Here is a 25,370-nt window from a genome sequence, read left to right as displayed (position 1 = left end):
TGCACTGACTGTGTGTATATAACAGGATGGAGTTTCCCAGCACTGACTGTGTGTGTGTATAAAGGACTGAATATCCCAGCACTGACTGTGTGTGTGTAACAGGACTGAGTGTCCCAGCACTGACTGTGTGTGTGTGTGTATAACAGAACTGAGTGTCCCAGCACTGACTGTGTGTGTATAAAGGACTGAGTGTCCCAGCACTGACTGTGTGTCTATAACAGAACTGAGTGTCCCAGCACTGACTGTGTGTATATAACAGGACGGAGTATCCCAGCACTGACTGTGTGTGTGTAACAGGACAGTGTCCCAGCACTGACTGTGTGTGTAAGAGGACTGAGTGTCCCAGCACTGACTGTGTATGTGTAACAGGACTGCGTATCCCAACACTGACTGTGTGTGTGTAACAGGACTGAGTATCCCAATACTGACTGCACTGACGGTGTGTATATCAGGATGGAGTTTCCCAGCACTGACTGTGTGTGTGTAACAAGACTGAATATCCCAGCACTGACTGTATGTGTGTGTAACAGGACTGAGTATCCCAACAGTGATTGTGTGAGTATAAAGGACTGAGTGTCCCAGCACTGATTGTGTGTGTAACAGAACTGAGTGTCCCAGCACTGACTGTGCGTATATAACAGGACTGAGTTTCCCAGCACTGACTGTGTGTGTGTGTAAGAGGACTGAGTGCCCAGTACTGACGGTGCGTGTGTGACAGGACTGAGTGTCCCAACACTGACTATGTGCGTAACAGCACTGAGTATCCCAGCACTGACTGTGTGTATATAACAGGACTGAATTTCCCAGCACTGACTGTGTGTGTAACAGGACTGAGTGTACCAGCACTGGTTGTGTGTATATAACAGGACTGAGTGTCCCAGCACTGACTGTGTGTCTATAACAGGACTGATTATCCCAGCACTTACTGTATGTATAAAACAGGACTGAGTGTCCCTGCATTGACTGTGTGTGTGTGTAACAGGACTGAGTGTCCCAGCACTGAATGTGGTGTATAACAGGACATAGTGTCCCAGCACTGACTGTGTGTGTATGTAACAGGACTGATTGTCTCAGCACTGATGTGTTTATATAACAGGACAGAATTTCCCAGCACTGACGGTGTTTTCGTAACAGGACTGAGTTTCCCAGCACTGACTGTGTGTGTGTAACAGGACTGAGTGTCCCAGCACTGACTGTATGTGTGTGTAACAGGACTGAGTGTCCCAGCACTGACTGTGGTGTATAACAGCACATAGTGTCCCAGCACTGACTGTGTGTGTATGTAACAGGACTGATTGTCTCAGCACTGATGTGTGTATATAACAGGACAGAATTTCCCAGCACTGACGGTGTGTTCGTAACAGGACTGAGTGTCCCAGCACTGACTGTGTGTGTGTAACAGGTCTGAGTGTCCCAGCACTGACTGTGTGTGTATAAAGGACTGAGTGTCCCAGCACTGATTGTGTGTGTAACAGGACTGAGTGTCACAGCACTGACTGTGTGTGTAACAGGACTGAGTATCCCAACTCGGACTGCACTGACTGTGTGTATATAACAGGATGGAGTTTCCCAGCACTGACTGTGTGTGTGTATAAAGGACTGAATATCCCAGCACTGACTGTGTGTGTATGTAACAGGACTGATTGTCTCAGCACTGATGTGTTTATATAACAGGACAGAATTTCCCAGCACTGACGGTGTGTTCGTAACAGGACTGAGTTTCCCAGCACTGACTGTGTGTGTGTAACAGGACTGAGTGTCCCAGCACTGACTGTATGTGTGTGTAACAGGACTGAGTGTCCCAGCACTGACTGTGGTGTATAACAGGACATAGTGTCCCAGCACTGACTGTGTGTGTATGTAACAGGACTGATTGTCTCAGCACTGATGTGTGTATATAACAGGACAGAATTTCCCAGCACTGACGGTGTGTTCGTAACAGGACTGAGTGTCCCAGCACTGACTGTGTGTGTGTAACAGGTCTGAGTGTCCCAGCACTGACTGTGTGTGTATAAAGGACTGAGTGTCCCAGCACTGATTGTGTGTGTAACAGGACTGAGTGTCACAGCACTGACTGTGTGTGTAACAGGACTGAGTATCCCAACTCGGACTGCACTGACTGTGTGTATATAACAGGATGGAGTTTCCCAGCACTGACTGTGTGTATGTATAAAGGACTGAATATCCCAGCACTGACTGTGTGTGTGTAACAGGACTGAGTGTCCCAGCACTGACTGTGTGTGTGTGTGTATAACAGAACTGAGTGTCCCAGCACTGACTGTGTGTGTATAAAGGACTGAGTGTCCCAGCACTGACTCTGTGTATATAACAGGACGGAGTATCCCAGCACTGACTGTGTGTGTGTAACAGGACAGTGTCCCAGCACTGACTGTGTGTGTAAGAGGACTGAGTGTCCCAGCACTGACTGTGTATGTGTAACAGGACTGCGTATCCCAACACTGACTGTGTGTGTGTAACAGGACTGAGTATCCCAATACTGACTGCACTGACGGTGTGTATATCAGGATGGAGTTTCCCAGCACTGACTGTGTGTGTGTAACAAGACTGAATATCCCAGCACTGACTGTATGTGTGTGTAACAGGACTGAGTATCCCAACAGTGATTGTGTGAGTATAAAGGACTGAGTGTCCCAGCACTGATTGTGTGTGTAACAGAACTGAGTGTCCCAGCACTGACTGTGCGTATATAACAGGACTGAGTTTCCCAGCACTGACTGTGTGTGTGTGTAAGAGGACTGAGTGCCCAGTACTGACGGTGCGTGTGTGACAGGACTGAGTGTCCCAACACTGACTATGTGCGTAACAGCACTGAGTATCCCAGCACTGACTGTGTGTATATAACAGGACTGAATTTCCCAGCACTGACTGTGTGTGTAACAGGACTGAGTGTACCAGCACTGGTTGTGTGTATATAACAGGACTGAGTGTCCCAGCACTGACTGTGTGTCTATAACAGGACTGATTATCCCAGCACTTACTGTATGTATAAAACAGGACTGAGTGTCCCTGCATTGACTGTGTGTGTGTGTAACAGGACTGAGTGTCCCAGCACTGAATGTGGTGTATAACAGGACATAGTGTCCCAGCACTGACTGTGTGTGTATGTAACAGGACTGATTGTCTCAGCACTGATGTGTTTATATAACAGGACAGAATTTCCCAGCACTGACGGTGTTTTCGTAACAGGACTGAGTTTCCCAGCACTGACTGTGTGTGTGTAACAGGACTGAGTGTCCCAGCACTGACTGTATGTGTGTGTAACAGGACTGAGTGTCCCAGCACTGACTGTGGTGTATAACAGCACATAGTGTCCCAGCACTGACTGTGTGTGTATGTAACAGGACTGATTGTCTCAGCACTGATGTGTGTATATAACAGGACAGAATTTCCCAGCACTGACGGTGTGTTCGTAACAGGACTGAGTGTCCCAGCACTGACTGTGTGTGTGTAACAGGTCTGAGTGTCCCAGCACTGACTGTGTGTGTATAAAGGACTGAGTGTCCCAGCACTGATTGTGTGTGTAACAGGACTGAGTGTCACAGCACTGACTGTGTGTGTAACAGGACTGAGTATCCCAACTCGGACTGCACTGACTGTGTGTATATAACAGGATGGAGTTTCCCAGCACTGACTGTGTGTGTGTATAAAGGACTGAATATCCCAGCACTGACTGTGTGTGTATGTAACAGGACTGATTGTCTCAGCACTGATGTGTTTATATAACAGGACAGAATTTCCCAGCACTGACGGTGTGTTCGTAACAGGACTGAGTTTCCCAGCACTGACTGTGTGTGTGTAACAGGACTGAGTGTCCCAGCACTGACTGTATGTGTGTGTAACAGGACTGAGTGTCCCAGCACTGACTGTGGTGTATAACAGGACATAGTGTCCCAGCACTGACTGTGTGTGTATGTAACAGGACTGATTGTCTCAGCACTGATGTGTGTATATAACAGGACAGAATTTCCCAGCACTGACGGTGTGTTCGTAACAGGACTGAGTGTCCCAGCACTGACTGTGTGTGTGTAACAGGTCTGAGTGTCCCAGCACTGACTGTGTGTGTATAAAGGACTGAGTGTCCCAGCACTGATTGTGTGTGTAACAGGACTGAGTGTCACAGCACTGACTGTGTGTGTAACAGGACTGAGTATCCCAACTCGGACTGCACTGACTGTGTGTATATAACAGGATGGAGTTTCCCAGCACTGACTGTGTGTGTGTATAAAGGACTGAATATCCCAGCACTGACTGTGTGTGTGTAACAGGACTGAGTGTCCCAGCACTGACTGTGTGTGCGTGTGTATAACAGAACTGAGTGTCCCAGCACTGACTGTGTGTGTATAAAGGACTGAGTGTCCCAGCACTGACTCTGTGTATATAACAGGACGGAGTATCCCAGCACTGACTGTGTGTGTGTAACAGGACAGTGTCCCAGCACTGACTGTGTGTGTAAGAGGACTGAGTGTCCCAGCACTGACTGTGTATGTGTAACAGGACTGCGTATCCCAACACTGACTGTGTGTGTGTAACAGGACTGAGTATCCCAATACTGACTGCACTGACGGTGTGTATATCAGGATGGAGTTTCCCAGCACTGACTGTGTGTGTGTAACAAGACTGAATATCCCAGCACTGACTGTATGTGTGTGTAACAGGACTGAGTATCCCAACAGTGATTGTGTGAGTATAAAGGACTGAGTGTCCCAGCACTGATTGTGTGTGTAACAGAACTGAGTGTCCCAGCACTGGCTGTGCGTATATAACAGGACTGAGTTTCCCAGCACTGACTGTGTGTGTGTGTAAGAGGACTGAGTGCCCAGTACTGACGGTGCGTGTGTGACAGGACTGAGTGTCCCAACACTGACTATGTGCGTAACAGCACTGAGTATCCCAGCACTGACTGTGTGTATATAACAGGACTGAATTTCCCAGCACTGACTGTGTGTGTAACAGGACTGAGTGTACCAGCACTGGTTGTGTGTATATAACAGGACTGAGTGTCCCAGCACTGACTGTGGTGTATAACAGGACATAGTGTCCCAGCACTGACTGTGTGTGTATGTAACAGGACTGATTGTCTCAGCACTGATGTGTGTATATAACAGGACAGAATTTCCAGGCACTGACGGTTTGTTCGTAACAGGACTGAGTGTCCCAGCACTGACTGTGTGTGTGTAACAGGACTGAGTGTCCCAGCACTGACTGTATGTGTGTGTAACAGGACTGAGTGTCCCAGCACTGACTGTGTGTGTATAAAGGACTGAGTGTCCCAGCACTGATTGTGTGTGTAACAGAACTGAGTGTCCCAGCACTGACTGTGTGTGTGTAACAGAACTGAGTGTCCCAGCACTGACTGTGTGTGTATAAAGGACTGAGTGTCCCAGCACTGACTCTGTGTATATAACAGGACGGAGTATCCCAGCACTGACTGTGTGTGTGTAACAGGACAGTGTCCCAGCACTGACTGTGTGTGTAAGAGGACTGAGTGTCCCAGCACTGACTGTGTATGTGTAACAGGACTGCGTATCCCAACACTGACTGTGTGTGTGTAACAGGACTGAGTATCCCAATACTGACTGCACTGACGGTGTGTATATCAGGATGGAGTTTCCCAGCACTGACTGTGTGTGTGTAACAAGACTGAATATCCCAGCACTGACTGTATGTGTGTGTAACAGGACTGAGTATCCCAACAGTGATTGTGTGAGTATAAAGGACTGAGTGTCCCAGCACTGATTGTGTGTGTAACAGAACTGAGTGTCCCAGCACTGACTGTGCGTATATAACAGGACTGAGTTTCCCAGCACTGACTGTGTGTGTGTGTAAGAGGACTGAGTGCCCAGTACTGACGGTGCGTGTGTGACAGGACTGAGTGTCCCAACACTGACTATGTGCGTAACAGCACTGAGTATCCCAGCACTGACTGTGTGTATATAACAGGACTGAATTTCCCAGCACTGACTGTGTGTGTAACAGGACTGAGTGTACCAGCACTGGTTGTGTGTATATAACAGGACTGAGTGTCCCAGCACTGACTGTGGTGTATAACAGGACATAGTGTCCCAGCACTGACTGTGTGTGTATGTAACAGGACTGATTGTCTCAGCACTGATGTGTGTATATAACAGGACAGAATTTCCAGGCACTGACGGTTTGTTCGTAACAGGACTGAGTGTCCCAGCACTGACTGTGTGTGTGTAACAGGACTGAGTGTCCCAGCACTGACTGTATGTGTGTGTAACAGGACTGAGTGTCCCAGCACTGACTGTGTGTGTATAAAGGACTGAGTGTCCCAGCACTGATTGTGTGTGTAACAGAACTGAGTGTCCCAGCACTGACTGTGTGTGTGTAACAGAACTGAGTGTCCCAGCACTGACTGTGTGTGTATAAAGGACTGAGTGTCCCAGCACTGACTCTGTGTATATAACAGGACGGAGTATCCCAGCACTGACTGTGTGTGTGTAACAGGACAGTGTCCCAGCACTGACTGTGTGTGTAAGAGGACTGAGTGTCCCAGCACTGACTGTGTATGTGTAACAGGACTGCGTATCCCAACACTGACTGTGTGTGTGTAACAGGACTGAGTATCCCAATACTGACTGCACTGACGGTGTGTATATCAGGATGGAGTTTCCCAGCACTGACTGTGTGTGTGTAACAAGACTGAATATCCCAGCACTGACTGTATGTGTGTGTAACAGGACTGAGTATCCCAACAGTGATTGTGTGAGTATAAAGGACTGAGTGTCCCAGCACTGATTGTGTGTGTAACAGAACTGAGTGTCCCAGCACTGACTGTGCGTATATAACAGGACTGAGTTTCCCAGCACTGACTGTGTGTGTGTGTAAGAGGACTGAGTGCCCAGTACTGACGGTGCGTGTGTGACAGGACTGAGTGTCCCAACACTGACTATGTGCGTAACAGCACTGAGTATCCCAGCACTGACTGTGTGTATATAACAGGACTGAATTTCCCAGCACTGACTGTGTGTGTAACAGGACTGAGTGTACCAGCACTGGTTGTGTGTATATAACAGGACTGAGTGTCCCAGCGCTGACTGTGGTGTATAACAGGACATAGTGTCCCAGCACTGACTGTGTGTGTATGTAACAGGACTGATTGTCTCAGCACTGATGTGTGTATATAACAGGACAGAATTTCCAGGCACTGACGGTTTGTTCGTAACAGGACTGAGTGTCCCAGCACTGACTGTGTGTGTGTAACAGGACTGAGTGTCCCAGCACTGACTGTATGTGTGTGTAACAGGACTGAGTGTCCCAGCACTGACTGTGTGTGTATAAAGGACTGAGTGTCCCAGCACTGATTGTGTGTGTAACAGAACTGAGTGTCCCAGCACTGACTGTGTGTGTGTAACAGAACTGAGTGTCCCAGCACTGACTCTGTGTATATAACAGGACTGAGTATCCCAGCACTAACTGTGTGTGTAAGAGGACTGAGTGTCACAGCACTGACTGTGTGTGTGTAACAAGACTGAGTATCCCAACACTGACTGCACTGACTGTGTGTATATAACAGGATGGAGTTTCCCAGCACTGACTGTGTGTGTGTATAAAGGACTGAATATCCCAGCACTGACTGTGTGTGTGTAACAGGACTGAGTGTCCCAGCACTGACTGTGTGTGTATAAAGGACTGAGTGTCCCAGCACTGATTGTGTGTGTAACAGAACTGAGTGTCCCAGCACTGACTCTGTGTATATAACAGAACTGAGTGTCCCAGCACTGACTCTGTGTATATAACAGGACGTAGTATCCCAGCACTGACTATGTGTGTGTAACAGGACAGTGTCCCAGCACTGACTGTGTGTGTAAGAGGACTGAGTGTCCCAGCACTGACTGTGTGTGTGTAACAGGACTGTTTATCCCAACACTGACTGTGTGTGTGTAACAGGACTGAGTATCCCAATACTGACTGCACTGACGGTGTGTATATCAGGATGGAGTTTCCCAGCACTGACTGTGTGTGTGTAACAAGACTGAATATCCCAGCACTGACTGTATGTGTGTGTAACAGGACTGAGTATCCCAACACTGATTGTGTGTGTAAGAGGACTGAGTGTCCCAGCACTGACTGTGTATGTGTAACAGGACTGCGTATCCCAACACTGACTGTGTGTGTGTAACAAGACTGAGTATCCCAATACTGACTGCACTGACGGTGTGTATATCAGGATGGAGTTTCCCAGCACTGACTGTGTGTGTGTAACAAGACTGAATATCCCAGCACTGACTGTACGTGTGTGTAACAGTTCTGAGTATCCCAACACTGATTGTGTGAGTATAAAGGACTGAGTGTCCCAGCACTGACTGTGCATGTATAACAGGACTGAGTTTCCCAGCACTGCCTGTGTGTGTGTAAGAGGACTGAGTGCCCAGTACTGACGGTGCATGTGTGACAGGACTGAGTGTCCCAGCACTGACTTTGTGTGTAACAGCACTGAGTATCCCAGCACTGACTGTGTGGATATAACAGGACTGAATTTCCCAGCACTGACTGTGTGTGTGTAACAGGACTGAATGTCCCAGCTCTGACTGTATGTGCGTGTAACAGTTCTGAGTATCCTAACACTGATTGTGTGAGTATAAAGGACTGAGTGTCCCAGCACTGATTGTATGTGTAACAGAACTGATTGTCCCAGCACTGACTCTGTGTATATAACAGGACGGAGTATCCTAGCACTGACTGTGTGTGTGTAACAGGACATTGTCCCAGCACTGACTGTGTGTGTAACAGGACTGAGTGTCCCAACACTGACTATGTGTGAGCACTGAGTATCCCAGCACTGACTGTGTGTATATAACAGGACTGAATTTCCCAGCACTGACTGTGTGTGTGTAACAGGACTGAATATCCCAGCACTGACTGTGTGTGTAACAGGACTGAGTGTACCAGCACTGGTTGTGTGTATATAACAGGACTGAGTGTCCCAGAACTGACTGTATGTATATAACAGGACTGAGTGTCCCTGCATTGACTGTGTGTGTGTGTAACAGGACTGAGTATCCCAGCACTGACTGTGTGTGTGTGTAACAGGACTGAGTGTCCCAGCACTGACTGTGGTGTATAACAGGACATCGTGTCCCAGCACTGACTGTGTGTGTATGTAACAGGACTGATTGTCTCAGCACTGATGTGTGTATATAACAGGACTGAATTTCCCAGCACTGACGGTGTGTTCGTAACAGGACTGAGCGTCCCAGCACTGACTTTGTATGTGTAACAGGACTGAGTGTCCCAGTACTGACTGTGCATGTGTAACAGGACTGAGTGTCCCAGCACTGACTGTGTGTTGTAAAAGGACACATTTATTATGTCTTTACCCAGAGAGTGGTAAGAATGTGGGACTCGCTACCACAGGGAATGGTTGAGGTAGAAACATTTAAGCGGAAGCGGATATGGGAGACATGGGAATGGTGATAGGGTGAGATGGAGACCGGGTGGGTGGAGGCTGATGTGGAGCCTAATGACCAGCAAGGAGCATTTGGGCCGAATGGCCTGGTTATCTGGTGTAAATACTACACTGATGTGTTTCTTACATGACGGCTTTAAGGGTTAACCTGAGAGAGGAAACTAGAATCCAAAGGATGTTGACTTGCAGCAGCACCAGAGGAAGGGCGATTCCGACTTTTACCGAGACAGGAAATCTAGGATGCTGCTAATTCCCAGGATCTTGTTTGCCAAGTTCAAAAAAAAATCCCGAGTTTGATTACGTGACCTTAAATCCAGCGACACCAAGGAATAGAAACAGTGAGAGGCTAGCAAATTCCTACCCAACTTTTACCCTTCATCATCACAGTAACCATCTCTGTGGAGAAAGGAAGGAAACAACTGGAAAGAGCCAGACCTTCGGAGGTAGAATTGCCATACCGGAATGGAGGTACAGTCTGACAGAAAATGCTGAATCCCTCCCTCAACTTCATTGATCTGTTCAATAAAGGAATCATTCGATCCCTACGCTGTTGCACTGAGTATGTTCAGATATAACGTGAGGGGCTGTTAGCTCTGATGGAGAGTTTTCCCGAAGGGCTGTCCTGCTGTCTTTATGTCCTGCTTGTCATGTTGCTGCTGTTTGTATAAAGGGTCTGGATCTGGTGGACATTATTGATGTGTGTGCACAGACAGCGGGTTCAATCATGGGGAGGCAGATGGAGGGGTTGGTCTCTTTCTATTACAGCATTCATTCCAGAAAGAGTTTGGATACTAGACTGGGTCAGGGGATAAGGGAATTCAGTTAATGTGGAGAGACTGGACGAACTGGGATTATTCTCCTTAAAGCAGAGAAGGTTAAGAGGAGATTTGATAAAATGCTACCAGGGGTGAGGGACTTCCGTCACATGGAGAAACTAGGAAAAAAAGACTTCCATTTCTCTAGCACCTTTATGGCCTCAGGAAGTCCCAAAGGGCTTTACAGCTACTTTTAAAAGCGTAGTCACTGTTATAATGTAGGAAACAAGGCAGCTAATTTGCCCAGAGCAAGATCCCACAAAAAGCAATTGATAATGATGAGATAATCTGTTTTTTAGTGACATTTTAAATCTGGAGTCTTCTCCTTAGAGAGGAGGTTTAGGGAAGATTTAATGGAGGTGTTTTAAATCATGAATGGTCTTGATAGAGTAAATAAACCACAGGGCAAGATGATTAACCAGAGGAGGGGGTGAGAATTTTTTACACAGCGATGGACCTATCACTCTTTGACCTGTCACACACATCTGTCACATAGATTCGTCACACATGGACCTTTCACACATGGACCTGTCACACGCAGACTCATCAGACATGGACCTGTCACACATGGACCTGTCATATACAGACTCATTATACATGGACCTATTACACAGGGACCAGTCACACACGCGGACCCGTCACACGGGAACCAGTCACACACAGACGCATCACATGTGGATCCATCACACACCCCTGTCACATGATCTCATTGCATAACATTGTGCAGTGGTATGAGTACTGTTTTTTTTCTGTCTGTACAGTGTCCAGACTCTCTTTTGACTGCTGAGTACACAGAAGTGAAGCTGGAGGTGCCAGAGGAGGAGGAGGCATTAGCTGTGCTACATTACGAGGAACAGATCACAGAGTTACTTGTTGTTATTGCTGAATTGAACAGGAAGATCGACAGACTGACAGTGACAACTATCAGGTGTGCATAGTAAATGATTGTTCCAGATTTCTGGCCCTCTCCTTTCCTCATGATCATTCATCCTGGGTGGGGGATGATGGGGAGTTGAGTCCCACTGGCGAGAAGGAATCAATTTGACAATTAATGAAACATCAACTTCACTCCCTCTCATTTCTCAACTCATGACCCAAGTTCCATCCATTTACTCCCTCAGGCCTGATTCAGCTGTAGGGCAAATCAACAGTTAAAATCAGGCCTGTAAGAAAGAAAGATGTACATTTCTATAGCACCATTCATCACCTCAGGATGTTCCAAAGGATTTCACAGCCAATGAAGTACTTTTTTTGAAATGTCATCACTGTTGTACTGTAAGAAATGCATCAGCCAGTTTGCACACAGCAAGCTCCCACAAACTGCAATGTGATATAATTACCAGAAAATCTATTTAAATGATGTTGATTGAGGCATGAATATTCGTCACTACACCGGGGAGAGAAATCCCCTGGTCTTCTTCAGAATAGCCATCATCAGATTGTTTACATTCGCTTGCAGACGGGGCATTGTTTTAACATCTGACCCAAAATGACAGCACCTCTGTCAGTGCAGCACCCACTCAGACATGCACTGGGTGTGTCAGCCTGGGTTTTTGTGCTCAACTCACCGAGTTGAACTTAAAGCTGCAAACTCCTGACTCAGTGATGAGAGTGAGAGAGAAAGAGAGAGAGAGAGAGAGAGAGAAAATGCTACCACTAAGCCAAGGCTAACATTTCAGAATTTAAGTATTGCTAAAAGAAAAAGACATATTGTTGAAGCTTTACATCTTACTTTCATCAGGACAGATGCAAGAATGCTAAATTTCAAAGGCAACAACTATTTATACTGCATGAGAAAAGGGTGCTGATTGGTTGGCAAGTCAGCTCTGGTTGGTCAAGACATTGCCATGGCAAATGTACCAGGGAGCTATTGTCCCTCATGCTTTTGTTAATTCAAAAAAGGTGCAATGCCTGGGCATATTCCTTTTGCCTGCAGAGGACAGGTCCCTGCATATGTAGCAAATGAGCTACATTGCGAGCCCAAATGATAATCTTAAATTGGTTGTTAGTGTGATTCTTAACAGACTCGGGGTTGTTCAGCAAGTGCTGCCCAATCGCGGAATCACATTTAGCATTAGACATTAAGTTCTGAGTTTTGCCACCACGGGCATGTTGAGTACGGTATGCACTCTGCCTATTGCAAACAACCAAAGGGATGTACTGTTTGATACGACCCACCAGTCATTAGGATGTACAGCCCATGTACCTGACATTACACATAAGCCAAAAGACCATAAGACATAGGAGCAGAAGTAGGCCATTCGGCCCATTGAGTTTGCTTCGCCATTCAATGAGATCATGGCTAATCTCATAATCCTCAACTCCACTTTCCCATAACCCTTGATTTCCTTACTAATTAAAAATCTGTCTATCTCAGCCTTGAATATACTTAATGACCCAGCCTCTACAACCCTCTGTGGTAAAGAATTCTACAGACTTCTGAGAGAAGAAATTCCTCCTCATCTCTGTTTTAAATGGGCGCCCCCTTACTCTGAGATTATGCCCTCTGACTCTCCCACAAGGGGAAACAGCCTCTCAGCATCTACCCTGTGAAGACCCCTAAGGAGCTTATATATTTCAACAAGGTCATCTCTCATTCTTCTAAAATCCAATGAGTGCAGGCCCAACCTACTCAACCTCTCCTCATAAGAAAATCCCTCCATAACCGGGATCAACCTAGTGAACCTTCTCTGGACTGCCTCCAATGCCAGAATATCTTTCCTTAGATAAGGGGAGCAAAACTGTTCACAGTATTCAAGGTGGTCTAACTAGTGCCTTGTATAGTTTTAGTGAGACTTCCCTATTTTTATACTCCATTCCCTTTGAAATAATGGCCAACATTCCATTTGCCTTCCCTATTACCTGTTGAACTTGTATGCTAGCTTTTTGTGATTCATGCACAAGGACTCCCAAATCCCTCTGCGCTGCAGCCTTCTGCAGTCTTTCTCCGTTTAAATAATATTCAGCTCTTCTATTCTTCCTGCCAAAGTGCATAATCTCACATTTTCCCACATTGTATTCCATCTGCCAAGTTTTTGCCCACTAGTTTAACTTGCCTGTATCCCTCTGTAGGTTCCTTGTGTTATCCACACCAGCCCTGAAATTTATACACCACATTACTCATTTGTGTGGTAGACAGAACATCTTTTTGGCTTGACGGCAGCATCCTGTTAGTGGCGATTATCACTTGTGTTTCTAATGCATTCTAACAGCGTGAAACAGCTAGTTTCACCTGTTGCTCAAATTTTTGAGATACCTTGCCCTTCCAGGGTAACTTGAGGTAGACTGGGCACTTTTCAGCATAGTGGCGGCCTTAGGCCCATTAGTGGATATGCGCATTACACAGAGCAATGATCCGATCGGGGTAGCCATTATCCTGTGGGATAATATCTGTAGCTCTCTGGTGCATTCTCCATGGCAATGCTTTGACTAATCAGAGTCAGCTTGCCAAATAATCAACACCCTTTTCTCATGCAGTATAAATTGTTGCTCCTTTTGAAATGTGGTATTCTTGCACCTGTCCTGATGAGTGCAAGATGAAAAGATTCGACAGCAGGTCTCTTTTTTCAGCAACATTCAAGCTCTGTGCCACCAAGTGACTATTCTAGAAATTACTGTGGAATAATTGCACTGAGGGAGCAGTCACCTCTGCTGGAGACTCCCCCAAGTACATTCAACAGGGTTTTGTAGAGTTACTGTTCAGTGTTCCCCATTACTTATTCCAACAAGAAGGAAGGAGAGCGAGAATCTGACCAGGAATTCCATCCCTCTCTCATGCAAAATATAAACCATCCTGTCTCCAACAAGCAAGACCATCCCATAACTGCTAACTCTCCCTGATATACCCTGCTACCTTTAATGTCACTATCTTTTGGAGTGACTAATACAGAGTAATTGACCCAGAGTGACAGACCAGGAATGACAGCCTAGAATGACCAGTTTAGTGACCAGCCCAGAGTGACTGACCCAGAATGACTAGCCCAGAGTGACCATTTCAGATTAACTGGTTCAGAGCAACTGATCATTCTGTCCAGAGCAACCACTTTAGAGTGGCTAGCCCAGAGTGATCAGCCGACAGTGATGGTTCTGGACTGGAGTGAATGACTTGGACTGACCACCTTGAAGTGACCAGCTCAGACTGACCACTGCATTCACAGAGATTCCCCCTTTCCCCCAGGCCGGGTCAGTGCAGAAATCACAGGAAACGGCAGCCTCCTGTGGTGGGAGCTGCTTATTGCAGTGTTCTGCTGCATCTATTCGATCTTGGAATCCTGAGGGACTGAGTCTGGCTGGTTACCTGTCTCTACATAACCTAAGCACCCCATGCTCTTTGCTCTCCTGTTTTCTTATCACTTTTCCTTATTTTCCTTGCAGGGAGGAAGATGAATATCTGGACACTTGCTCAGACTTTAGTGACAGTCACTACCTGGAGACCAGCACATGCCTCTCTCCAGGCCAAGATCAACTCACGGACTCTGACTGCCCAGGACAACCTTGTCAAATATCGAGGATCACAGGTCCGTAGGCAAGGCCATCCGTGAGTATCACGGATTTATAGGAGGGGTCACCTGTGGCTCATGGGTTCAAGCCCAGTACTGAGGGGGTGCTGAGGTCTCAGAGGTGTCAACTTTTGGGTGAGACCTGAAACCAGGGCCTCACCTGCATGTTTGGGTGGATCTAAAAGATCACTTGATACTATTTCAAAGAAGAGCAGAAGAGTTCTCCCTGGTGCCTAATATTTATCACTCAACCAATATCACAAAAACAGATTATCTGGTCATTACTACATTGCTATTTGTAGAAGCTTTGCTATTGAGATGACCCATGTGGCTTGGGAAAAGCCTGTATTTTCTTTTTGTGCAATGTCCCCCTTAAGATCAAAGTGAAACTGGGGAGTATTATGAAAGGATTAAGTAGGTTTCCTAGCAGACAGCTTAGTCCAAGAAATGCCCATATTACCTGAGTTTGCCATGGGGATGTAAAGCTAAGAAGCAAAGGGTAAATAGAAAGCTAATTGCAATGATGCTGTGTTCACCCTGTCTTTGTGGCAGAATGTTTAGGACAAATCCTGATGTTGAAGCAGGTTTCTGAGAATAGAGCAAAGGCATATGGCTGGGACTTTCTTGTCCCATCAGTGACGGCATCAACCCAAGCAGGATGGGAAAATTTGGAGAGAAGTTAAAAGTCAATGGCTCTCCAAATTTTCCCATCCCTCCCACAATGATGCCCTCCATTGTAGGGGCCAGAAAATCCCACCCTCTATTAACTGTATGCAAGACAGGAAGGTCAGGGCTTGTGGATTGGAAAGCATCATTGCAATTAACTTTCTATTTATCCTTTGCTTCTTAGCTTTACATCCCCATGGCAAACTCAGGTAATATGAGCATTTCTTGGACTAAGCTGTCTGCTAGGAAACCCACTTAATCCTTTCATAATACCTCCCCAGTTTCACTGCACAAAAATTTGGTAACGACAGCTGCTTTTTTTTTAGTTTTGTCGGAATCAATCAGACTGTTTAAAGGGATGAGAGAATGGAGTCTCTGGGGATTCTGTGTCATTAGGACTTCATGACCTAAGTGAGATGGTTCATAGACGTGTACCCTGTTGGTGGTAACTGTGTCTTGAGACTTCAGATGGAATACGGTGGCTCGTGAATGCGACCCAAGGGCTGAAATGCTTGTGTGGGAAGTGAGAGATCCTACAAAATGATGGCTGTGCTGGACAGGCTGTGAACTTGCATGTGGTGTCACATTTGTTCAGGAAGTGATGTGAGTGCCTGTAACTATGTGGGGCATTTCTTTGTTTTATCGACTATTTCAAATGAAATATTTTTTATGTTTGAATTATCCTTCATCTGTTAAATAATATTTGAATAATATTGATTTTAATTGATTTGTTACAGTAAAAGTATTAAAAAGTGAATCTTTTTCAAGTAGTTTTCTTTCCTTTGGCATTGCAGGATTGTTTTCTTTAAAAGGGCTTTATGGGGATTGTAACACTGTATGTAAATTGGTTGCTGCTTATTCCACATTAAAACAGCGATTACACTTCCAACAGTGTTTCGTTGGCTGGAAAGTTTTGGGACATCTGAGACGTTGAGCCCCCGATCATGTCAGATGTCAAATGACTAAGTCATTGCATGTGGGAATGATTCCAAACCGAGTTGGAGACAGTTAACGTTACGATCAATTACTGGAATAGTGGGGGTATCCCCAACCTCCCACCACCACCCCTCCCCGGTCCAGACCATTCCCAGTGGGGTACAAATCCAGGCAACAAATCAACTCTGGGTCATCCACGCTCAAACCAATGGTTTCCCCTTTACAGGAGGACTGAAGAAGTGTTGAGATTTTCTGTAATTATTTCTGAGAGTGAAGTCAGATTAATATTTCAGCCTTTATTAGAATGAATCAGGATCTGTCCCTTTCTATCTCTGTGACGTCCTCCAGCCCCACAATCCTCCAAGATCCCTGATTTCTATCATTCCACCATTGGCGGCCATGCCTTTAGCTGCCTGGGCCCTAAGATCTAGAATTCCCTCCCTAAACCACTCCACCCTTCTACTTACCACTCCTCCTTTAAAACATTCCTGAAATCCTACTGCTTTGACCAAGTGTTTGGTCACGTGTCCCTAATATCTCCTTAAGTGGCTGTTTGTGTGTTTGATAACACTGTGTGAAGCACCTCGGGACATTTTACCATGTTAAAGGCGCTTTATAAATGAAAGTTGTTGTTGTTGGGGGTTGAAGCATAGTCAAAAAAGTATATTCCCACCTTGTGGTTGAGTTTTGCTGCTCCTGATGTCTGGCCATGCATTGCTCACTCATTGCTGTCACCTCGGCTCTGTTTCCTGTCTCAGGTGAACAGGGTGAGCTGTCGCAGAAACTGCACCGGGTGTTGACGGAACTCGAGGACTCAGTGCGCACCCGGAGGACAGAAATCCCACATCGCTGCACTGACCCCACCAAAGAAGAGGAGGCAGCACTCGCCCACTGGGAGCTGGTCACTCAAGTAAGAGTCAAGAGATCTGGACAGCGGGTCAGGGGTCTGGAAACTGGGTCACAGACTGGACACTGTGTCAGGGGTTTGGACACTGGGTCAGATTCTGGGTGCTGTTCAGACTCTGGGCATTAGGTCACAGACTGGACACTGGGTCAGGGCTCTGGACATTGGGTCAGGGGCCTGAATACTGGGTCAGGGGTCTGGCCACTCAGTCAGGGGTCTGGACACTGGGTCACAGACTTGACACTGGGTCAGTGTTCCGGACACTGAGTCACAGACTCTGGACACTAGGTCGGGGGTCTGGACGCTAGGTCGGGGGTCTGGAAACTGGGTCAGGGGTATGGACACTGGGTCACAGACTGGATAACTGGTTCAGGTGTCTGGACACTGAGTCACAGACTGGACACTGGTTGCAGCACTCACTGCTCTAGTATCACTTAGAATGGCTGGGGGATTCTCGGGCTGTAGGCACTGGAATTTAGAAGGTTAAGGGATAATTGATTGAGGTTTTCTAGATATTAAGAGGAACAGATACAGTAAATAGATAGAAACTATTTCGGCTGCTTGGGGAGTCTAGGACTAGGAGGGCAATGTCTAAAAATTGGAGTCAAATTTTCAGGAGTGAAATTAGGAAACACTGTGACACGCAAAGGGTGGGAGATTTCCGTTAATGACAATTGATGCTGGATCAATTATTAATTTTAAAATTGAGATTGATAGATTTTTGTTAACCAGATTTATTAAGGAATATGGGATAAAGGTGGCTATAGGTCACAGATCAGCCATAATTTCACTGAATGGGGGAATAGGTTTGAGGGACTGAATGGCCTCCTCCTATTCCAATGTAACATTTCTACTCGTAGTTCTGCATTGTCATTCCCCCAGCACCGGCAGGAGTGGGGGTGGGGAGGGGGCGGAGGAGAGGGTGGCGGGGGGGAGAGGGGAGAGTTCGAGTGCCCCTTGGACCAGTTGTCCCTCTCCCCACTGTGGCCCTGCCCCACCCTGTCAGTAGCTCCCAATGGAGTTTGTGAGCAGCCCCTTGCCCTTACCTGCCCTGGAGAACTGAGATATTCAGTAAACAGTAAGAGATCAGATTACCAGCTGAGACTCCGCTGACCTGTGCGCTGGTGCTTGTGCTGAGCATTTTATTCTTGTGTTACTATCGCTGTAAGCACGCCCCCTTCAACCCTCACTCCAGACAATCGAGGGGGTGGAACGAGAGCTGGGGGTTGACCTGACCGCAGAGCTGCAGGAGGAAAGGAGTCAGTGGGAAGCCGAACTGGATTGCCTGAGAGAGAAAAATCAGCACCTTGCACACCAACTCCTCGACAAGGACCAGGAACTGTGGCGAGTCACAGCTGCTCTCGATGGGATTCAGCGGGAGAGAGACAAGCTCCAACTAAAGGCAAGTTACTTGCTTTTTTCCAGCTTTTTCCAGTTTTTCCCAGTATTTTTTGTTTTTATTGCAAGTCGCTGGCTATTATGCTCTCCATCTGTCTCCAGGTGCTGTCAGCCAGTGGAGATATGATGGGCTGAATAGCCTGCTTCTGTGCTGTAGCACAGGGAGACATTGACAGACTGCGCCGAATCAGCGGGAATTAATCTGCCGCGAGTTGTTGTGATCTGGAACGCGCTGCCTGAAAGGGCGGTGGAAACAGATTCACTAATAACTTTCAGAAGGGAATTGGATAAATACTTGAAGGTGACATTTGCAGGACTATATGGAAAGGGCAGTGGGAGGGGGATTAATTAGATATCTCGATGGTATGTTAGCATGGTGGTTTATGTTACTGGACTAGTAACGTGGAGATCTGGCTAAATGATCCAGAGACCAGAGCTTAAATGCCACAAGGCAGCTGTGGAATTTAAATTTAATTAATTAAATAAATCTGGAATAAAAAGCTCACATCATTAATGGTGCCCAGGAAATGACCAGGATTGTCATAAAAACCAACCTGGTTCACCAAAGCCCTTTCAGGAAGGAAATCTGCGATCCTTACCCAGTGTAGCCCAGAAGTGACTCCAGACCTGCACAGTGTAATTTCCCTCTAAAATGACCGAGCAATCCAATCAGTTATACCAGAAGCATGTTTAGGGATGGGCAACAAATTCTGGCTTTGCCAGTGATACCCACATCTCATGAATGCATTAAAAAAGGCCTTCCTTTTGTGCTCTATGATGAATGAAGTAGTGCAGGAGGGGCCAGGAGATTCAGAGAATGTCCGACAGTGACTGGCTCCCTTTACACTGTCCCCATCACATCCTCCCAGGACAGGTACAGCACAGGGTTAGATACAGAGTAAAGCTCCCTCTACACTGTCCCCATCAAACACTCCCAGGACAGGTACAGCACAAGGTTAGATACAGAGTAAAGCTCCCTCTACACTGTCCCCATCAAACCCTCCCAGGACAGGTACAGCACAGGGTTAGATACAGAGTAAATCTCCCTCTAAATTGTCCTATCAAGATTTGACTGGCAGTATCCCATCAGTGGGCAGTGTCTGTGAATCAAGGTCACTTCACTTTCAGTTTTTTGTTTGTTAACTAAATTGTCAATGCTTTGCATGTTTATGTGAGTGTGCATGTTGGTGTGTGTTTGTTGGCATATGCATGCTCTTGTGTACATGTGTGCATGCGTATATTCTTGTGTGCAGTGTGGGAGGTCTCAGTGTAATATGATCCTCACTCACTGTTCTTGGTTCCTATGTTAGGCTGATGGCTTGCTCGCATGTCTCCAGAGTCTGCAACAGAGTGTGACAGCCAGTCCGCCTCCCAGTCCATTCCCCAGTATCGTGGCGGCAATCACAGCTGGATCCAGCACTATCAATACCGAGTGTGAGGAATTTGTGCACACTGTAAGTATCAGGAGTAACAGGGGAATGTGGGTTTTAGAAATGTTCATTCCAAACTAATCAAATTGTCAATGACTTTGAAGATGCTGGCTGTGGTTTTGTATGGCAGCCTGGATTTATGGGCCGGGTGTCAGTCCTTTAAGAAACCAGAGTCATTTATTCCTGGAAGGAATTCCTTCATTCCTTGCTCTCGTCTCTGCTGCAGGATCCAGGGTTTGTGCTTGAACGATTGATCCGGTCATTCCAGGAGTGCTCCAGTGTCCAAAATCTTTCCCAACTCCTTCATGCACACGGTTCCAATGTGGCCAGAGTAAGGATCCGGGATTCAGAAATCGATGCGGATCAGCTTAGGAAGTAAGAAACTGGATTTATTCCAGAGAATTCTTGAGCACTGGGATATCTGGAATTCTCTTGCATTTTCTCGTTTAAATATTTTATGGGCAAATTTTTTAAAAATTCTTTCATGGGATGTGAGCATTGATGGGTAGGCCAAAATTTATTGCCCATCCCTAATTGGCCTTGAGAGTGTGAGAGTGTATGTGTGTGTGTGTGTGTGTGTGAGGGAGTGAGAGTGGGTGTGTGGGTGGGAGTGAGAGTGAGTGAGAGTGGGTGTGTGGGTGGGAGTGTGAGTGTGTGGGAGTGAGAGTGTCTGGGAGTGAGAGTGGGTGTGTGGGTGGGAATGAGAGTGTGCGGGAGTGAGAGTGTGCGGGAGTGAGAGTGTGCGGGAGTGAGAGTGGGTGGGAGTGAGAGTGGGTGTGTGGGTGGGAGTGAGAGTGTGTGGGAGTGAGAGTGTGTGGGAGTGAGAGTGTGTGGGAGTGAGAGTGGGTGTGTGTGTGGGAGTGAGAGTGTGTGGGAGTGAGAGTGTGTGGGAGTGAGAGTGTGTGGGAGTGAGAGTGGGTGTGTGGGTGGGAGTGTGAGTGTCTGTCTCACCCCCAGTCTCAGATTTCTCACTCATTCTCACCATTACACACCAATACATACTCATACCCACTCACACAGTGGGTGAGGGTGCGCACCTGGAGACTAGGAGTGAATTGGACAAACTCTGACCCTCTCACACTCTGGACATTTTTATTAATTACTCTTTTTTTAACTTAACAATTTATTGCTTTGACATTGCTTTATTTTTGCTCAGCAATTGTTTCTTTTCCTAATATCACATATTTTTTTAAAAAAAATTCAGTTTAATATTCTGCCAAACCTCATCTTTCCAAAATCTGTTCACCGGCCCCTTGAGTGTGAAAAAAATGGAAATGTGGCCAACCACCCCCCCCAACCCACAACCACCGTCCACCCCCGTCCACCCCCCCACCCCTGACCCCCGACAAGCAAAAAGGTTGGACAAGCCTGGGTTAAGGCATTGAGGTGGTTCTGGGGTTAGAGATACCATTGCGTGTGGAGTCACAGCGATGGTGTAGTGGTATTGTCACTGGACCAGTAATCCAGAGACCCAGGGTAATGCTCTGGGGACCCAGGTTCGAATGATAGGATTTGAATTCAATAAAAACCTGGAATTAAAAGTCTAATGGTGACCATGAAATCATTGTCGATTGTCGTAAAAATCCATTTGGTTCACTAATGTCCTTTAGGGAAGGAAATCTGCCCTCCTTACCTGGTCTGGCCTACATGTGGCTCCAGACCCACAGCAATGTGGTTGACTCTAAAATGCCCTCTGAAATGGCCGAGCAAAGCCTTTCAGTTGTTTCAAACTGTTACAAGGTCTCAAAAAAGGAATGAAACAGGACAAGTGGCAAGTAATGATCATCTCTATCAGGAGAGAATCCACCCATCTCTCCTTGACATTCAATGACATTACCAACACTGAATCCCCCACTATCAACATCCTGGGGGTTACCATTGACCAGAAACAGAACTGCATTAGTCATATAAATACTCTGGCTACAAAAGCAGGTCGGAGGCGAGGAATCCTGTGGCAAGTAACTCACCTCCTGCCTCCCCAAAGCCTGTCCACCATCTACAAGGCACAAGTCGGGAGCATAATGGAATACTCTCCACTTGCCTGGATGAGTGCAGCTCCAACAACGCTCAAGAAGCTTGACACCATCTAAGACAAAAAAGCCTGCTTGATCGGCACCCCATCCACAAACATTCACTCCCTCCACCACTGATGCACAGTGGCAACAGTGTGTACCATCTACAAGATGCACTGCAGAAACTCCTTAAGCAGCAGCCTCCAAACCCACAACCGCTACCATCTGGAAGGACAAGGGCAGCAGATACATGGGAACACCACCACCTGGAAGTTCCCCTTCAATCCACACATCATCCTGACTTGGAAATATATTACCATTCCTTCACTGTCACTGGGTCAAAATCCTGGAAGTCCCTCCCTAACTGCACTGTGGGCGTACCTACACCACGGGGACTGCAGCGGTTCAAGAAGGCAGCTTACCACCACCTTCTCAAGGGCAATTAGGGATGGGCAATAAATGCTGGCCTAGCCAGCGAAGCCCACATCCTATACATGAATTTTTTAAAAAGCTACATGTAATGACAAGAAGAATACCAGAGAGTTGGTGGGCTTTTGAAATGATTCATTCTGGTTACAAATCATTCAGTGTTGAATTTTAGCTGAATGATTAGCGAATACAGGGAAACTATAACTCTCAATGTCACTCAAGATTTGGACAAGTGACAGCATTTTTCAACAGCCCCCCGACTACAAGGTAGGCTGCCAGTATAACACACAGTACCAAACAGATATGAGCTATATAGAAAACCCCACAGAAGCAAATGTCTCTTAATATTTTCACCAGCTCTTCAAACATATTAAACATTAAATTACAAGATATTATGTGGGATATTGAGTTATACATTTTTAAAACATTTCTCCAAATAAAGTTCCTTAATGTCTGTAGGAATATATACAGATGCCTATATAAACACACTTTAAATGCTGTAACCTATAAAGAAGCAGTTTCTCTTTTTAAACTGGCAGCTGCAGCTTTGGAAATATTACACATAATGTTTAGATTGCAATTTTTTTTTAGATTGCATTTTATTTGTAAAGGACTGCATGTTAAGGATGATGAATATTCTAGTTAATATGTTACAAGTAACAGCATTGTTTATATCAGCTCCCACATCACCCTTTCCACAAACCAAAAGTAATTTCATTTGTTCAATGTTTGGAACTCTTCCACGTTCTGAATGTCTGTTCCAATGTCCATTTCAACAGATTGAAACTGGATTTACAAGATCGCTTCAGGTGAAACTGTCCTGAAATCCCTTCCTTCTGCAAAACCTTTGGTCAGTTCTGATTGAGCCCCGTAAGATCCTTGGTGTTAGCTGTCACCTGTCCTCGGTTTGCTGAGGCGCCAAGGCGGCAACTGTTTCCCAAAAATGAATTTTGCTTTATAATCTTTGTGCTCTGCGCATTCCCCATCGGACTCGTTTACTGTCAGGCTCCTTAATTCACTGCTTTCGACACTCGTTGTTTCTGTGTGGTAGTCTCGCTTGGCATTTGAATTAAAACTAGAAGTAACACTAATAAAGCACATTGGGAATTTGATAGTAAGAAGGGCGGTATAGATGTGAAGGAGCTGTATGTGTTTATATACAGCTCAGTCAAAAATGAAGCTGAGCACGGGGCCCCAATAACTGCAAATCCGCCTTTGCACTCGGCATTTCTGGCTGAAGATTGTTGCAAGTGCTTCAGCCTTATCTTTTGCACTGATTTGCTGGGCTCCCACATAATTGAGTAAGGGGATATTTGTGGACCCTCCTCATCCAGTTAGTTGTTTAATTGTCCACCACCATTCACAACTCAAGAGTGGATGTGGCAGGACTGCAGAGCTCAGATCTGATCTGTTGGTTGTGGGATTGCTTAGCCCTGTCTATCATTTGCTGCTTCCACTGATGGCTTGCAAATAGTCCTGGTTATAGCTTCACCAGGTTGACACCTCAATTTAGTATGCCAGATGTTGCTCCTGGCATGCCCTCCTGCACTCTTCATTGATGTAAAATTTGCTTTTTCTGTTTATTCTCGGGATATGGCATCGCTGATAAGGCTGGTTTTTATTGCTGATCCTCTAGTTTCCGTTAGGAAGGTAGTGGTGGCCCTTGATCCTCAACCATAGAATCAGACAACACAAAAAGAAAACCATTCTACCCATCATTCCTATGTCAACTCTTTGAAAGAGCTATCCATTTATTCCAATTATTGAATCTGCTTCAGGCAGTGTGTTCTAGATTTCAACTACTGGAGGCATAATAAATATTTCCTCATTTCTCCCTCTTGTTCTTTGGTCAACTATCTTAAATCTGTGTCCCTCTGGTTACTAACCCACCTGCCAGCAGAAACAGTTTCTCCTTATTTACTCTATTGAAACCCTCATAATTTTCAACACCTCTATCAAATCCCTTTTTAACCTTATTTGTTCTAAGGACAACAATCAAAGCTTCTCTAGTCTCTGTATAACTGAAGTTCCTCATCTCTGGAACCATTCTAGTAAATCGCTTCTGCACCTTCTCCTGAAGTGTGCTGTTCAGAATTGAATACAATGCTCCAGGTGAGATCTAACCAGTCAGGTTTAATATAATGTTCTCGCTTTTTTAATTTCCTGTCTCTATTAGTGCCAGGAATCCCATATGTTTTTTTAAACAGCTTTCTCAACTTGTCCTGTCACCCTTAGACACTTGTGTAAACACATCCCCAGGTCTTTCTGTTCCTGCATCCATTTTAAAGTTCTGCCATTTAGTTTATATTGCCTCATCTCATTCTGCAACCAGTGTATCACTTCACACTCCTGTACATTAAATTTTATCCGGTGGAGGTGGTGGGATAGTGGTATTGTCACTAGCTAGTATGTTAGTAACCAAGGGTAATGCTCTGGGGACCTGTGGTCAAATCCCACCATGGCAGATGATGAAATTAAAATCTGGAATTAAAAGTCTGATGATGACCATGAAACCATTGTCGTTTGTTGTAAAAACCCATCTGGTTCACTAATGCCCTTTAGGGAAGGAAATCTGCTGTCCTATGTGTGACTCCAGATCCAGAAGAATGTGGTTGACTCTTAAATGCTCTTTGAACAAGGACAATTAGCGATGGACAATAAATGCTGGCCTAGCCAGCGACACCCACATCCAATGAAAGAAAAAGTCTGCCATTATATGTCCAACTGAAGTCTGTTGCTACCCTCATTCTTTATTACATTTTCAAGTTTTGTATCATTTGAAAACTTTTAAATTATGCTGTGTATATCCATTAGTATATATCAGGAAGAG

The 25,370-nt window shown here is 45.9% G+C and overlaps 1 protein-coding gene across 1 annotated transcript in view; it reads left to right on the top strand.

Annotated features, from left to right (window-relative positions):
* The first annotated feature begins 9,792 nt into the window (after positions 1–9,792).
* LOC121286808 (colorectal mutant cancer protein-like) overlaps positions 9,793–25,370 on the top strand; it is a 28,382-nt gene continuing 12,804 nt past the window's right edge. Inside the window, exons 1-7 of the mRNA XM_041203858.1 lie at positions 9,793–9,919; positions 11,028–11,194; positions 14,641–14,783; positions 17,126–17,277; positions 18,467–18,673; positions 19,980–20,123; positions 20,326–20,474. Of these exons, the coding sequence (XP_041059792.1) occupies positions 9,914–9,919; positions 11,028–11,194; positions 14,641–14,783; positions 17,126–17,277; positions 18,467–18,673; positions 19,980–20,123; positions 20,326–20,474 (968 nt within the window). The 5' untranslated portion in view covers positions 9,793–9,913. The remainder of the gene's footprint in view (positions 9,920–11,027; positions 11,195–14,640; positions 14,784–17,125; positions 17,278–18,466; positions 18,674–19,979; positions 20,124–20,325; positions 20,475–25,370) is intronic.

This window comes from Carcharodon carcharias, chromosome 14, assembly GCF_017639515.1.
Source record: "Carcharodon carcharias isolate sCarCar2 chromosome 14, sCarCar2.pri, whole genome shotgun sequence".
In the NCBI taxonomy this organism is placed as follows: Eukaryota; Metazoa; Chordata; class Chondrichthyes; order Lamniformes; family Lamnidae; genus Carcharodon; species Carcharodon carcharias.
This window is presented reverse-complemented; position numbering and strand designations above follow the sequence as displayed.